Source organism: Ruditapes philippinarum, unplaced genomic scaffold, assembly GCF_026571515.1.
Source record: "Ruditapes philippinarum isolate M1 unplaced genomic scaffold, ASM2657151v2 ctg1922_1_1_1_1, whole genome shotgun sequence".
Taxonomy (NCBI): Eukaryota; Metazoa; Mollusca; class Bivalvia; order Venerida; family Veneridae; genus Ruditapes; species Ruditapes philippinarum.
In genome coordinates this window covers 27,154-44,650 of record NW_026852591.1, presented here as the reverse complement: position 1 = coordinate 44,650, position 17,497 = coordinate 27,154, and the positions used below count along the sequence as shown (strand labels likewise).

At 32.0% G+C, this 17,497-nt stretch overlaps 1 protein-coding gene across 1 annotated transcript; it reads left to right on the top strand.

The window, feature by feature from the left end:
• The first annotated feature begins 5,991 nt into the window (after positions 1 to 5,991).
• Positions 5,992 to 10,816, top strand: LOC132717960 (uncharacterized). Its single transcript, XM_060701559.1, has 2 exons — positions 5,992 to 6,991; positions 9,803 to 10,816. The coding sequence occupies exons 1-2, from the start codon at positions 6,030 to 6,032 to the stop codon at positions 10,356 to 10,358; spliced, it is 1,518 nt and encodes a 505-aa protein (XP_060557542.1). The 5' UTR covers positions 5,992 to 6,029; the 3' UTR covers positions 10,359 to 10,816.
• The last annotated feature ends 6,681 nt before the right edge of the window (positions 10,817 to 17,497 follow it).

The window sequence follows — 17,497 nt, the reverse complement described above, 5'->3', positions numbered from 1 at the left end:
AATCAAAACGAAGAAATGAAAATTATGCCTGTGTCTCCTTTAATACATTTTTGTTATTGACTAACGAAGTAAAAAACAACACTATTATTTCTTACATTTCATGAACAAACATGACACAGCGAGGTGGCAAACATGAATAAAAGTACAATAAAGCTCAAATTGCAACTAATTAACATCAGATAAGGTTATAGTAACTGAAAACTATGAAAGTAAAGATATCAAATGTTAGGTTTGTATACTTTCAAGGTTAGTGGAGTGCAAGAACTGTTCTGTATATTTATCAAACACGTGTGTTCAACTCCATTCACCTAGCAGTTATATAAAAGTGCTTAACATACAATATAATTACTATCAAGAATACAATTATTCATGGCATAATAATATTTTCAACATAGGCAAAAAGAAGAAGAATATTCTTTTTGTATACAGTGAATTGAAATGACTACTTTTTTATAAATATGAAAAGTGAATTGATATTTGACGTCCTCCTGTACTTTATTTGAAATATGAAGAGACCGAAACAAAGAAACGATTTCTCATAAGTAATTTATTCTTGAATAAAAAAATAATTATTTTAATAATAAAAACAACAACAACAACCAAAATTAAATGTATGAATACACGAAACAGATACATGTACGGTATTCCGGTTTTACATAGACAAAATAAAATGTCGGGATTTTTTTCATTATATCGTGTCAAAATACTTAAATTTAGTATTTTTAATGTATTGCTATAGAAATGTTAAGATATTAAATAAGATTTTTATTATTTTTTTAATTAATAGACTCTTATTATATATGTATTAAATACGACGGTATTTCGGATAATAATCGTTTACACCTAAAGTCAATTGGAATCCAAACGTTTTATAATGCATGGTTATAAGTGAGTGCTTAATATAAGTAAATTGATATCTATTTTAATATAACAATGGTGAGTTATAAATTCAAATCAGTATATAAGTTGTTGTTGTTGTTGTTGTTGTTGTTGTGGGAGTCTATAAATAAGTTGAAGTAAACTTTCAAGGATACAAAGTTTAAGTTATAGATTTTAAATTTAAAGTATTCACCAAAGCTATTTATTCGATGCAACATGTAATATTAAATTATTTACAGTCTCCAAAAATTTTAATAAGAGAAAGATTACATTAAACAATGAAATTTTACTATGACTGCGATTCTTGAAATTTTGCAATAATGGGATATTGTGTATGGATTTATTCATACTTTATCGTCTGGGAACACAATAAAGACAACGAGAGAATGCAAAATATATTTATTTGTCCAAATTAGAGAAATAGCATATCATTAGAAAGATTTAATGTTTCATTGTAAGTAAAGATATCTATGCTATATAGATTGTGATAGAAAGTTATCTGAAGGTACTTGTAATGTAGTTTCTTTTTCATGTTTAAGAGAAGGAATTCAGCACTTTTTCTGGATTTCGGATAAAAAAAATTACATTTTTTAGCACTGTATGTTTTGTGGGATAAAGTATATATACCGCTAAGAAAAAGAAAGTACTACGAAATAATGCACTTTTTCGGACGAGTTCTGGAGTATTGTGTTTCTGTAATCATGAAGATAGTCGGTAGTCGTATATTTCAAGTCTTATTTCGGATGAGTTGCTAAAATATAAATATCAGATTACCAAAGAATACAAAGATAGATAGATAGATTTATTTCAGTATTCAGTAAATAACATGGTAAAAACATATCCAATACAAAGGGGATATTTGTGATATGAAAAATATCATATTTCACTTCTGGCTACCGACACTTATGAATTATTTATTATATACTTATAAATGAAGTATTGATGAAATAAAATTTTCATTTTCCGTATTTTCACTGTAAAAAATTATTTTTCACTGCAGTGAAACATATTTTCCGTATTTTCACTGGTGTCTTGCCGGATTACTTTCTTTAAATTCTGCCAGTACACACAATTTAGGGGAAAGTCTTTCAAATTTTATCGCGAAAAAGAGAAAAATGTATATAATAAACAGAAAATTCAAGTTTTTTTCTATAAATACATGATCTATTTTCATCTTGTGGCATGAAAATTACCATATTTCACTCGTGGCTTCCGCCACTCATGAAATATTTATTTTCATACCACTCGATGGAAATAAATCATGTATTTATAGAAAAAACTTGAATATCCTCTATTTATTTTCATACCATTCGATAAAAATGAATCCTTTATCCATGGAAAAAACTTGAATTTTTGCTTTTATATTCATTTTTTTTTATTTTACTTTTTTATTTTTTACTTTATTTATTTATTTATTTCTTTTATTTATTTATTTATTTATTTTTTATTTTTTATTTATTTATTTATTTATTTTGACATAACAATTTGAAATATTTTGGTTGAATTTAAAAGAAAGTAGTCCGGCAAGACAGAAGTGAAAATACGGAAGATATGTTTCACTGCAGTAATTTTTACAGTGAAAATACAAAAATAAAGATAAGCATTTATTTCATCAATATTTCTCAAAACAACATTTATAAGTATATGATAAAAATTGTTATCTTATACTTATAAATGAAATATAGGGAAATGAAATAAAATGCGTATATTCATTATCCGTATTTTCACCGTAAAAATTTTTTTCATTGCATTCACTGCAGTGAAACATATTTTCCGTATTTTCACTGGTGTATAGCCGGACTACTTTCTTCTAAATTCATAAAGTGGAAATCTTTCAAATTGTTATGTTAAAAAAAAGAAAAATGTTCATAATAAACAGAAAATTCAAGTTTCTTTTCTATAAATACAGGATTTATTTTCATCTTGTAATATGAACATTATCATATTTCACGAGTGGCTATCACCACTCGTGAAATATTTATTTTCATACCACTCAAAGAAAACAAATCCTGTATTTATAGAAGAAACTTGAACATCCTCAATTTGTTTTCTTCAATGTAAGCCATATGTTCTTTGTTTCCTGATTAATTAATTCATTATATGTAAAAAAAATATTTATTTTATCATAAATTGGTTATATACAAACTTTTAACATATTATGTGTATGTATAGACGATTGTTTAACTGACCTATAGCACTTGTCAAAGTGCAAAACAGACGTCATAACGGAACATGCGTTAAACGTGCGAACCACGTTATGGTGTTAAGCGGCAAAAAATTGGTAACATGTAGAAATTTATTTATTTATTTTTTTATTTTTTTTGAGGCCCCATCTGGGTAACCCCTTTATTTACCCCGTAATAGGGGATCGGGGTCATACTCCATCATAATATACAATATATATGTTGCAAAATAATTATATTAATGTAAATATTGTCAAAAACATCTAAAAGGGATATATTTTTTTATATTTAAAAATAAAAAACATTTCCCTACAATTAAAAACCCAAACTATTTTCCAAAAAATTTTTACCAAAAAAAAACTACTAAAAAATTAAATTTAAACAAAAACAAAATTTTTACGAGGAAAAATTTTTTGTTTCACATAAAGAAATTTAAGGATTTTATAATTGACCATCTATTATTTTTCATCTTGTCAATTTGTAATTCTATAGATATAGTTCCATGCTAATTTCAAAAAACCTATTTTTTTAAAAACCAAATAGGCATGTTAGGTAAAAAAGTTTTTCTCTTTAGACAAATAAATATATCTTTCCAAATTCCTAGAAAAACAATTTTTGTCATATTTAAAAATCTTTAAGTTTCTGTACCTAATATGGGAATGATTTACAACAAAGAACAATCATCAAATTTATGTAAGTTTTCTCTAAGATATTGAAAAATAGGCTTGAATTTTCTGACATTCCCAAAATAAATGTAAAAGTGTTTCTTCACAGCATTTTACAAAAAGTACACATTTATTGTCAACAATTTTTTTCATTTTAAACAAAAATTGAGTTTGTAGCTAAAGTTCTATGAATAATTCTTTGTTTGGAAGGCATTGAATATATGAATCTTTAGAACTTTTGAAAAAATAACTACAAATAACTAATTGCATGTACATTTTTATTGCCTGTTTTAAACTATGATACTGTAAAAAGTTCACAGGTTTACCTGTGACCTGTTCTAAATATATCATGTAGAAATTTATCAATAAAGCGGTACATGAACAAATGGATCAATAGTGATACAGATGTCTATAAGACAGTGTTAATAAAAAGAGGATAAAAGACAAACATTTTAATACTCATGTAAAACATTTATAAATCAAACAATACTTTTTTATATACATGTTTTATACATGTATATGTAAAACATTATAATATTATGCAACAACAGAAAGCAGCTAAAATCAATTATACTTCACCAATTCACGGGAAATTAATACATGAAGTAATTATGGGCCGATAAATAATCACAATGGTCCCTCTCTAATGATTTTGCAATTCATAATGCTATAATGCATAAAGAGTAAAACATAAGAGAATTTAAACTTTTAAAAACAGCTTTCTGATCAATGAAATTCATTGTTGCATTTTGAACAATCAAATAATCATTTTATTGATTTGACTGTAACGTTAAGTGATCGGTTTTGTAATAAATACTACGTATGCATACATACATGAAAAAGGGACATTCTTTAAGGTTAAGTTTACTTCAAAATTATACTTTAAGGAGTGAAAGTTGAAATAAGGTTCTTGAAACATTTTAAAGTGTCATAGCCTTCATAAAATCTGAAGAGCAGAAACCGATTTATTAAATACTTAATCGATATTTAAACTCTGTGCTGCGTAAGAATTTATGGTCGTGAAAATTGAAATACCTCTTTTAAAACTCTAAAAGGGCATCTTAAATGTAATTTACAATGTTTTAAAAACAGGCTAACATTTTCCTTCCCAAAATGGGTTTAAACGTTAAATATAAATAAAGGGACGTTGGGTTTTCAACATTAACTTCGTGTACACAATAGATGTGGGTAAACAATGAAAGTTTTATGAGAGGCTTAGGTTACAAGGAGGTATAAATAATTTGTAATTAATAAGTCAACATGTTTGAACAGTGCTTTTGAACAAAAGTTCGCCCACATTTACGCTTGCGAGTGAAAATGATGGATTGTTTTTGAAAAAAAAAATGAAAAAAAAGGTTTAAAGCAAACTGAAAAAAAGGAATACAGAATTAATTAAGGTTAATTTAAACAAAACAAATTAAAAACGCTGTATTTACAATAAATATATATGGGGAGGATTTTAATGGAGTGTTTGATGGCATTATAAAAAAATTGTAATTCTTAAATAAATGTTCACTTATTTTCATTACGAATATCTGTAGAAAAGATTTGTTCGCAAACTAGTTTATATGTTTCAATACTTTCATTAGAAAGGCATGAATGTTGGTACTGAGCTACATATGGTATTTATATTTTTTGTCAAGGAGGTAGAAATATAGAATTTCCTGGACTCTTTCATAATTTTTATATTTGACAGATGCCAACCTCAAGCCAGTCTTTGATTCTTCAGACGACAAACGGGCAGCTGCCGCCCTTTTTTGGCCGCCATGTTTGGAGGGCGGAGCCACCTCCAGGTCTTGAATGGAGCAGTTCTGAATATCCTATGACGACCGTGCAGGTTAGAACCAACTTTACAGAATCTGACAATAAACGGTATAAAACTGGGAGAAAACCACAGCCTTTGAAAAGAACAGGTTCTGCACCGGAGCTGACATGTAAAGTAGATTTTTCTACACTTCCAAATTTATTGAAAATAAGAGGTTTGCATGGGACAGTTAGGTATGATTCGGATGACAAGTACGTAAGTTGGAAGATAAACTCTATCGGTCCGTTCTATAACCGCGTGAATCTAAGAGGACAGTATCCATTGACGGGGAAAACAACACCTGGCACCTTGCGGTATTTTCATGCGGATCGAAAAATTTTTCAATGTATCCCGGGGGGCGAGACCCTTTTTTTCCGAGGAAAAATATCAAACACCCCGGAAATTCAGGAAAACAGGTTTTCTTTTACACCAAGAAAAAAAACTTTAATAAGGCAATCACATCCAGATGCAAGTTCCCCTTTGAAAGATAATGTTTTCATGTCAGTTGAAGTTAACGGTGGGAAGTTACGAATGATAAAAACAAACATGGAAAAAGCAGGTTATTTTAAGTTAGTTCAAATACAGGATCCGCATTATGAATCAGAAGATTTTCATGGAAATAGAGTCCCTATATTTCGACTTGAGAGTTGCCAACCTACCGAAGCTGGATGTTTTCGGTTGGCTCCAACAGAACCTAGAGAAGTTGGTGATTTCAAACTTGTTCCGCCGCAAGGTTATCTGGCTGATGACTTCAGACTGGTACCATCTCCTGAAGTGCAAGGTGCGTTCGTGTTACTGCAGTCCGAGACTGGCAACCCTGGTCAATATCATCCGGTGCTGCGCAATAAAGATGCGCATGAAGACTTCCGTTTTGTTCAAGCCAAGATACAACAGAGATCAAATGCGGATATTAATGTGCCAAGAGAAGCTTGGGGAAATAACCATACCTACATCGAACAAGAGAATAGATACAGATACTATAATATGAGTAAGGATAAAACTAATCATGGCAGTTCAAGCGATCACAGATACGATTATTTTGATGACGTAAGAGATCGATACAGCCCTGTTGAAAACAATAATTTGCCTGATATAAGTCTATATGAATCAAATAAAGGCAACGTATTGCATCATCAACCCACGGCTGCTAAGAAATACGGTGCATCAAGCACGTTCGATAATGATTTAAGAACGTTTAACCGGCATTTAGACGAATTCAACCAAAGATACCAAGACAGTATGCGGCGTGTTTCTTCACAAGATTCAAAGAGACCTGTTCAACTTGATGATGAGACACAGGATAACGATAAAGAAAATAAGCAAGGTCCTGTCGTTGGAGCAGGATTTAGCTCAAAAGTATTAAGCAGCGAATGGAAAACTCATGATTTTGACCAATGGAGCAGAACTACGAAGAACACACTTCTAGAACCGGTGGAAACGCCGACAGCTGGAGTTACTCGGTAAGTTGTAATGTTCAGAATTTTAAGTCAAATACAAGAAGACCTTGTTAAAACATGACAAGTTATCAAATGTTACATTTGAACACCTGAAAAAGCTGTTATGATTTGATTTTGTAAATTGACTTCAAGTGTGTTATAGATATAGTAAACACGTGACGGTATTTGTTGTAATTAATCATATATCTAATATCATATTTTTTTTTAATAAGACGCGCCAAATCTAGCTTTTACGCCTCTTCCAATCAATATTATAACCTTCGTTAAGATGGCTTGTAACGGCGTTTGACGAAATTTTATATCTAATAATGTTTTTTTTTTTAATTTAGTTTTTCATTTATTATTACCTTTATTTATCTTTTTTTAAGTGGGTGGGGGCAAATGCATAAAATGACGAAGAAAATGATAAATGGTGTACGAGCATTCATTGATTTCGTGCCGGAAGGAAAAATAAACTATATCATTTTTGATTTCATTACTATAGTCTTTATTTAAAAAGGTTACACTCATCATTCAAGGCAAAGCATTATGGTTTTTTTAAATTACTCGAAGATATTCCACTGAGACTTTTAACATGTCGGGATTGAAAATATCTTTTCGAGATCTGTGTTCTGTTCGATAAAGTTCCGAAGCAATTACGTATTTGTAAAATTTTATTCGCTCACTTCATTTACCCGGAATAATTAATTTGATTGTGCGAAATGGTTCAAAAATAAATATGCGTGAATATAATCAAATCTAACAATGAATTGCAAAAGAAATCGACCGGAATATGCCTGATTTCGAAGATAAGGGGTATATTGTTTTGCAAATGGCGTTGGAATGTATTTTGGTGGTTAGAACAGTTCGTTTCCGCTCAATAACTAGACAACCATTTGACCAATAACATTTAAACTTCATAGGAGGACTCTCTGTAATGAGTATGAAAACAGTTTCTAATTAATGTCAGAAGTATGGTCAATAATAAAAACCACAGTATTTGTTAGTTAATACATAGAACACATTTATTATCTAATATCTGTGTTTATCACACACCCGTGCCGCTTTTGTGTCTCCGTAAAAATGGTATTGCACGGCCGTGCATATATTTACATATATTTACCGGTACCGTTGGCCTAGTGGTTAAGGCGTCCGCCTTCGGACCGGGAGGTCGAACGTTCAAGCCCCACGGGGAGTGTTAATTGAAGGATGAATGTTTCTAGTGGGACTCGTTCCGAAATGAATTCATTGAACTCGTTGAATAAAATTATATAATGTTGCATATTATAAATTTATTCAACTCCTTCAATAAAGATAGTATTGAAATTACACTCATTCAATATCCTCTTTAAGATATGATGCAATTTAGAAGTGGAATTATGAACTATTATCATTATAGTAATTGACATGCACCGGGTGCATTTGATTGCTGATCCAAATACCAATACTATTGTTTTTTTAAAAAAGATTTTCAACTTTTAGAGACATACTTAGGTTGCTGAAAACTTTTATTATGTTTCTTTTGTTCGCTCTCAGTGCACAAGAACTTCAGAGAGCACAGTGAACTTCAGAGAAAAAAATCCAAATCTATTTCATCCCCTGGATGGGCATTAATTAGCACCCATTGCCGTAGACCTCCTCGAAGAACAAAAAAAAAAAAACCCATTTCGGTCGAGTTATAAAACAACATCTTGTTTTTGATATAAGGCATTAACATTTATTTACAATAACAAAGTGATTTCTGTTGTTGTTTTCTTTTCTTTATTTCTTTCCTTTTTTTTGGGGGGGGGGGGGGGTTTTGATGGGGGTTAATGAATTCTGTTAAACTAGGAGGGTACTTTTATCTGGCTATACACAAATATTTACCGGCTAAAATTTCGCTTGAAAACGGAAAATCTTAAGTTTGGTTGAAATATAAAATATAACTTCTAGTTTTCTCGTTTCCATGTGATATATTCTTGAATATAAAAAAATATATTAAGTCTGGTGCCTTATATCACACCTTTCTGTTCTTACTTTTCGTTCTAATTTTGTCATGTTCAACAAAAATACATGTAATGGTATAATGGCATACATGCACTTTGATTTGAATTAATTTCATTCTTATAAATCACACTCTGAGAGATACTTCTTCTTCCAAGCTGCAAAATACATCAATTGTTACTAGTAGTTGCCGAATTACAAACGATAATCCTAAATACTTGGATTTTTATTTTTAGTTACTTTGCTTTCAAATTATCAAATTAAAAATTTACTTTGTGTAAGACAGGACTTTGTCGAAAATAGGGACTTCTAAAAGTAAGTGAGGTTCAATTATACAAAAAACAACAACAAAAAAACGAAAAAACGTCTTCAAATGAAATGGAAGAATGATAGAGGGATACCTCTATATCAATGCAGACATTCATCTTAAGAAATCAAGTCCTCTGACCTTAAAGGAACTCAACTAAAGTCCACAAGACTAAATTTTTGTATACATCATCTGGTGCATTTAAAGATGACATATATACAAAATATGATAAGGATAGATCTACTCCTAATCAAATACAACAAAATCGTATTTTTTTCTTATCCCGATTTATGCTACCGTTACATATTAAACGCTTTTCATTTTTGGTCTTTTTTCCACATTATGGTAAAAACATAGTGAGCTAATGATCTGAAATTTTAGACACAAGTTACCGGTCTAGTCTTACATCAAATGGTATTAAAGTCTCGGAATTATTACAAGTGTCGTCATATGAAAGAAAAGTGGCGTGCCTTTAAGTTTGATTTGAGATATAAACTAAAAACTATTCATCGAAACTCCATTTAAATTTTCCTCTATTATTTCAGAGCTGTTCAGAAGATGCCAGCAATCAACACAGACATGACACAGTCGAATCAAGAAAAAGATTCGTTGTTAAATGAAGTTCAGTTCAAAGCAAATTACAAGCAATGGAAAAAGAAAAAGATGGCAACTGTGCGCATGCGCAAAACTCTCCCAGCAAGTGATCCTTATGCGGTGTGTATTCGGTTTGAGGAAAATGATATATCTCATGACGAATTGAAAGCTAAAATTGAAAGGGAAACAAATCAGAAAGTAGCAGGGCTGCAATTTGATCCTGTTTCTGTGCACTCGATTGACCCGGAAGCCACTAGCAGATGGATCGTTCGATTTCCCGAGACAACGATTTGTGAAGAACTTTCCCAAAATGGCTTAAAAATAAATGGAGTTAAGCTCCGAGTTCGAAAATTTGATGACGTAATGCGGGAGGAGCATGAGGCATATAAATTGTATAAACTAGTGAAAGATTTCACGGATAAAAAATCACAGAAAACCCCAGGCAGAAAAGACGTTAAAATGCCTAAAGTACTGAAAACAATGCATACACAAACAAAACAGGCATGAATAAGTAACATCATAGGTTCTTATTTTTATTGATTACGCGAAATAGAAGCTAACAATGACTTCAAGAAATGTTATAATTTTAGATGGAAGAAGAAAAAAACAACTAGTTGTACAGAATCTATTTTATATAAACTTTGTATATAGATCTATATATATTGTACAAGAAGATTGGTTCCATCATTATTTTAGATAGGTTAAAACGATATTGATTGCTACCCTATAGTTAAAAAAACCCCAAAAAACAACATATTTTCTCCAGTGTATGTTGTCATACGCCCATTAAGGTCTGCTGTTTGTATATATGTACATGTATTTAAGTTTAAAAATATTGGAATTGTGTTTTTGGCCACTTGTAGCTCAACAATTGCTCATTTTGTGCATCCCGCCCCATGGTCGGATACCTATGGTTGATTTACAGGCTGATAAGTGTTAACAGTTCGGCCGTCGGTATCCGACGATGCCCGTCCCCTTGATAATTTATAATCGATATTATACTCAACCGAAACACATCGTGTCCGAAGATTATTATACATGTATACATGAAAATTTAAATGAATTATTACACTTTTTGTCTTCTTCAGTGCTACATTAACCAATTTTCCATTTCCTTCTGCGGTTAACTAAGTACAAAAACGTCATTACCTATATAGTTATAGTTATTCAGAGACGGTGAAATTTCGGGGAAAATGATGGCCCTGTATCGCTCACCCGAGATACATTGCTAAAACAAGATACACTTTTTATTGGGTTTGTCATTTTGTACTCCAGCTGTATTATTCTTAAAGTATTTTAAGATGTCTGCCACGATATGATTCATGACTAATATCTAAGCTTTTCGTATTGCAATCTGAAACTAGAAGGCTAAGTAACATGTATTTCACTAAGCAAGTCAATATATTATACTAAATGACCCCCAGAACAAGACCTGATATTTCCAGGGGCGTTATTTTTATAACTTTCGTAGAGGACCACAAGGTGATGCTACATGCCAAATATCTGAACTCTTAGCAGGTACTTTACTGCACAAGTCTATGTAAACTAAATTACCCCAAGGCGTTGCCATGTTGGCCTCAGGGGCATGACTTACATGACTTTTGTGGGGGTTCACTAGGCAATGATTCATGCCAAAAAAACTAAGCTCTTGGCATTAAAGTTTCACAACAAATTAAATGATTTTTAAAGATTTCTTTTTGTAAAGTCTTTTTTTTTTGTTCCTGTGACCTACTTCTGCATCGGACTGGAAACATGGATATAAGTTTTTAGGACCACCTAAAGGTCACCTTTCGATTAGCTCAATTAGTAGAGCGTTTGACTGTGAATCTGGCGACACGGGTCCGATTGCCGTATGCATAGTGCAGGTGACTTTCGTTGTAATTTGATCATGAAATCATTTCTTCGGTCATTCGTATTTTACCTCAGCCTTGGCATTTATCAGTCCCTTGTGAAAGTGAAGGCACTTGTACTGATCAACTGCTGGAAAGCCTGCACAGGAACGATGCGCTTGCTGAACTGAATCCAAGGTGGCTTGTGGTCGTTATTCGAAAGGTAAACTACAATAACCAACACTATAACCTAAGTATCAATCATGTGAAGTTTGGCTGTTTGTTTAAAGAAATTATGGATAACGGCAAACGACGGTGACACTGCAATCACAAAAAATTATCCCTGAGCACTTTGTACCTCAGGTGCGCTGAAAATACACAAACCATAATGATCAGTTAGAAACATGTATGCTTTTTATATAGGGAAAAATGTTTATTGTGACAGTAATGGCGTTCCATAGAAATGGGTTGCTTTTGGTGCTGTGTTATAAAATTTATAAGTACCAAACAAGAGAACGAGATCAGAGATCAACTATCGCAATGCTAACTGGTTCTGAGCTTAACAAAAGGATTTTTCTTATCTTCTAGCCCAACAAGTTTCGATTGCTGATGCTATGTAACGCTCCCAGTTTACTGTGCATTGGTCTCTAACTTTCTTATTTCAGTAAATGATAACGAACAGGCTTGACATGTTAATGTGAAATCCAAAATAATTAGGTTTCTTTTAATTGCCGGAGTCTAGGTTACACACTCTTTGTAAAGGTCAATCTTTCCCTTCCCTCCCCGCTTACAAACGAGGTGGAACCAGCACCAAGAGCCCATCTATGTCATATTTAGACATGATAAAACCCAACATGTACATTGTAGGAGCCGAAAATTAGGCAACATTCAGATAACATGAAATTAAATGTACATGTTTTATGAAAATTACTGTGTTGCCTCTTCGAAAACAACCAAGTTCACCTGATGACTTTAAAGTGCACCAGGAATCTGGACGATTGCCCTACTACATTTCATCTGCATGATACTGTTTTACAATCAATTCTGATTATGACTAGCAGGCGCGTTGTCAGGGAACGGTTAAAAAATGACATTATTTATAAGCAAATTTAAAAAGATAAAAGAATAAAAGTTCTACATGACAATTAATTTAAAAGACATAGTGTGCAAATTAGAATTTGTAGAATGGGTCAAGCCTCTCACTGGGGCTAGACTGAACAGTTAAAGCAAGGCTATTCCAAAGACGTATGCTCCTAGGAAAGAATGAACTTTGATGCTTTAGATTTCTTCTTCTTCTCCTTCTCCTTATTATTATTATTATTATTAATTATTATTAATTATTATTATTATTATTATTATTATTATTATTATTATTATTATTATTATTATCTGTATCAGTCCAAGATGGATGTATGCAGTATATTTTCTTATATAACTTTTTTCGGCCGAATACCATAATACAACTAAAACTTATCCTCTTTAAACCAGATAGCTTTTAAAAGTCACATATTTTTGTACGTTCATTGAAAAATATCCTATAAATACCGGAACCTCTGAATTCCGTAAACAGGACGATTTCTTATGGCAGGTATCATGTTCAGTTACCAGTAATGACACCTAATTTGCAGGTGTGAAAACATTTGTCAGTGTGTACTAATTTCATATTTAAGTTATAGCTCACAGGAACTCGGAAAATGTGAGTTTTTTTTCCATTCTAATACCCTGGTACAAACAAACAAACCGTTTGTTTTTCTGCCCCAAGATTAGCTGGGGAAAAACAGAATATTCCGGAGTAAGTGACTTTGGCGCATGTAGGCCCCTATGAATTTGTTGCTTTCTTTCTTTTTTATAAAATACCGAAAAGAATTGGGCAACATTGCTAAATGAAAATAGATAGTTACTTGTTTTGCTTAAAAGATTGATCGTATAGTTAACTTTATTTTAGCATTGATTTTATGTAAAAATAATAACAATAAATTCCATTGATTATATATTTCAATAGCCAATAAAAAAAGTTCTGATTCAGATAAGGTATTGTTTAATATCCAATTTTCTGATTTCTATTTACGAATTGGGAAAACTTAATAACTCATGACATTTACAATATAACTTTAGATAAAAGAATTGAGATAAAAGAGTTGAACAGTAATCGGATTCAAACAAAGACACCATAATGATCAATTAATCACTTTGTATGAAAATTTGAAAACCGAAAGAAGTCCGGGCAAGGTACGATTTTCCGAGGTTTTGCTGTACTTTTATTTAATGATGAAATGATTGCTATACATGTTTGTCCTGTACCCAACGTTACAGATCCAGGAACTTTTATGGGGAAAAATCTGACACTTTAAAAAACGGATGAAAAACTGTTACACGGATGAATAAACTATTTAAATTGTAATACATGTACGGATGAAAAACTCTGTCAAACATAGACGGTCTTTGGAGACTGTCGATTTTGTGGAGACCGTCGATTAGTATTCCCGTAATATAGATGAATAAACTCTGTATTACAGATGAATAAACTCTGTAATACAGATGAATAAACTCCGTAATACGGATGAATAAACTCTGTAATACAGATGAATAAACTCTGTAATACAGATGAATAACTCTGTAATACCGATGAAAAACTGAAAACTCTCAATTACGGATGAAAAAAACTCCGAATAACGGATGAAAAAAACTCTGAATTACAGGTGAAAGACTTTTAAGACTAATACAGTGGAACCTGCCTAATCCGAACTCCTCCGGACCAGAAGAAAAGTTCGGATTAGAAAGGTTTCCGGATTAGAAGGTTTGTTCATTTTATTTGCAGAATAGTTTAAGGAAAGAAAACGGAAATGCATTTGAAATTGCAATTTAAATATTTTATTTTTGCAATCTCTTATCGTTCTTTTTAATACATGTTAGTACAAAAATAAATAAATAAATGAGCAAAAATGTTTAGTCTGTAGTATATCCAGATTTCAGAAATAATATTGCATGTATGTAAGTACAAAAAATAATAACATTTGTAAAGTAGGTATGTTAGTGAATTATAAATTAATTGTAGGAGGATTTAAGTGTAGGTTATAGTTCATATCTAAAACGCATTCAGTAAAACATTCAATCATTAATTACTGCTGGCTTGATAGCTAATATGAGTAAGTCAATTAGGTGATATTTGCTATAATTATGCTGTTTGTTAGACACCTTATAAAATGTGACAAATGAACTTTCAGCATCTGTACAAAGTCATCTTACAATATAAATCGTTATTGGATCACTTGATCTACACAATTAGCAGTTAAGAAAATACAGCCATTTAATTTTTTGAATGAAGTCTACAAATGGAGTAAAGCCTACGGCTTCATTATAAATCCAATGAAACACAAGTTATCTTTATTGAAGAAAACATTCACTGCCTCCGTGGTCGAGGGGTTAGGGGTTAGAATCGATGACTTCTAATCCAGTTACCTCTCTGGCGTGGGTTCGATCCCCGGGAGATGCTTTGGTAGTTTAGCACGGAGGAAGGCAGTCTAGTACTGGTGTAACTCTCCAGGAACGATGGTTAGGAAACTACCCGCCTATATGACTGAAATACTGTTAGGAAAATGCGTAAAATGAAACAAACAAACAAATAAACGAAAAATCATCCAAACAATCTTTAATTAAGAAAGTAACTTTAGGGTACAAGGGCCTGTATAAGGGCCTTAGTAAAAGCTGAAAATGAAAATTTCGAAGTAAGTAACTTTAGCAAATTGGGGCCTAAGAAAAAGCTGAAAATGAAAATCTAAGTCAAGTAATATTAAGAGTATAAGGGCCTAAGTAAAAGCTGAATATAAAAATCTGAAATTAAGTAACTTTAGAGTATTGGCAGTGATTTACAGAAACGTAACTCCATGGTATTAGGTAGTAACAAATGGAAATATACACCCTTAAAAACAGTTGAGCTGTAACTGTATAGTTATGACCAGTAACATGACTACCCTTAGTAACTGGACTGTTAAAACTTCGCAGTATTTCACCTCTTGTCTCAGCAACTTCTTATATTCTTTGTCAATATTTTACATAATAATTTACAATATTTGATTTATTTCAGATATCTAATTCTGTTGTCAGCTCCTTTAAGTTTTTACTTCGAGTTAAAAATCAAGGCAAAATTAACAGTATGTCAGAGGTAACTCATCTTACATTTCATTGAAGAAGTGTCTAACGAGGAAAAGTTATATCATATACTACTAAAGTTTGGTAAGCACCAAGAGCATTTTTGTGTCTATATCTTAAGTTGTATGTCAATATTAGATTTATTTCTGTTCTTATATATGACATAGTGATTTATAAACATTATTTAGGAATTTGTTACCAATTGTAATGTGTTTTCATGTTGATTTGCTTTGATTGTAACGAAATTGTGTTTTAGACGAATATGGTTTATGCCCCCAGAAATCCTTGCAAATACCTGATTTTGCTTTAATAGCGAATGTGTGACCCAGTGTTGCCAATGACAGCTTGGCACCGTTGTTGCATACTCCCTATCAGGTTTCTTAGGACGGCTTATGAGATGGTATTCCACACATCGACAAGGGCAGCACCCAGCTCCTGGGTGCTTCTTCGCTGGATCTAACGGGCTGAAATACTGACCTGTAGCTCATTCCATACACACTTAATGGGATTAAGATCCGGGGATCGGGCCGGCCAGTCAAAACGAGTACTACCCTGTCTATCAAAGTACTCTTGGGTTACATTGGCTGTATGAGGGCGGCATTATCATCCATTAAAATTAACCCATTACCAATTGCACCAGCATACAACCTTATCTGGGTGTTGAGGATCTCGTCTCGATACCGCTGGGCAGTCAATGACAAAGAGGTCAGTACACCCATCCCAGTAGTCACCCTTGTTCTGCCACAACCATTTCTCTAACATATGTACCATGCTGTTGGAACCTCGCCCAGGCTCTGGTGATAACCGTATGGTCTGCACCAAACACCTCACGATGTCGAGCACCCTGCTCCAACATACCAACTGTCCGCCACAATTCTGCTTCTGATAAATGCCTTCTAACATTAGCATTCGCCATTATTCAATCTTAAATGTTCCATATTTCAATGGAAAATGAATACCCTACAGTGTCGGCACATGTATGCTGTGTCTAATAAGACTATCAAAATACCGGGTCACCTTGTTTGCACTACTTGCACGTGGAAATGGCCTGTCATTCAAGGTTATGTGAACACAGGGTACACTCTCGATACATTATACAATTTATAATGTAAATATCATAACATTAAATGATGATGATGTAGAATGCACGATGCTATGTGTTAGCAAACTTTGAGTAGTATAGTAACTTGAGAACAAAGACAACAACAAAGTACAATGATATCACCCAATGTATTGACTGTTTATATGAAGTACAATGTACATGCATACAGTAAAAACAAATGCCTAATTACCGGCAGATACCTAGGAAAGACAAATGCCGTATTTGTTTCCTTAATTTTATAAATTGATGTGTAACAATGCTAAATATCTGGAAAGTCATATACATTAACTTACAATTTTACATAAAAATATCTTTCATGTAGATGATGAAAGAAAAAAAATCTAAAATATTTCATCCTCTTGTAGAAAATGTGTCAAAGGTAATGACGTTTTAATATTCATATCATTTTTCTGCAAAAAATAATGATAAATAAATAATAAATACAAAAAAAATCCAAGAAAAGTTATCTTTTGTTTCAATTTTTATGATCTTAGATTTTACAATATTTATAAACAATGATTGCTTTGTACTGATTAATTCTGGTAAATTCCTATGTTATCTAATTA

Coding starts and splice junctions, on each gene's coding strand:
- LOC132717960 (XM_060701559.1), top strand. CDS start 6,030: ATGTCAGTTGAAGTTAACGGTGGGAAGTTACGAATGATAAAAACAAAC. Junction 6,992..9,802: donor CCGACAGCTGGAGTTACTCG/GTAAGTTGTAAT, acceptor CTATTATTTCAG/AGCTGTTCAGAAGATGCCAG.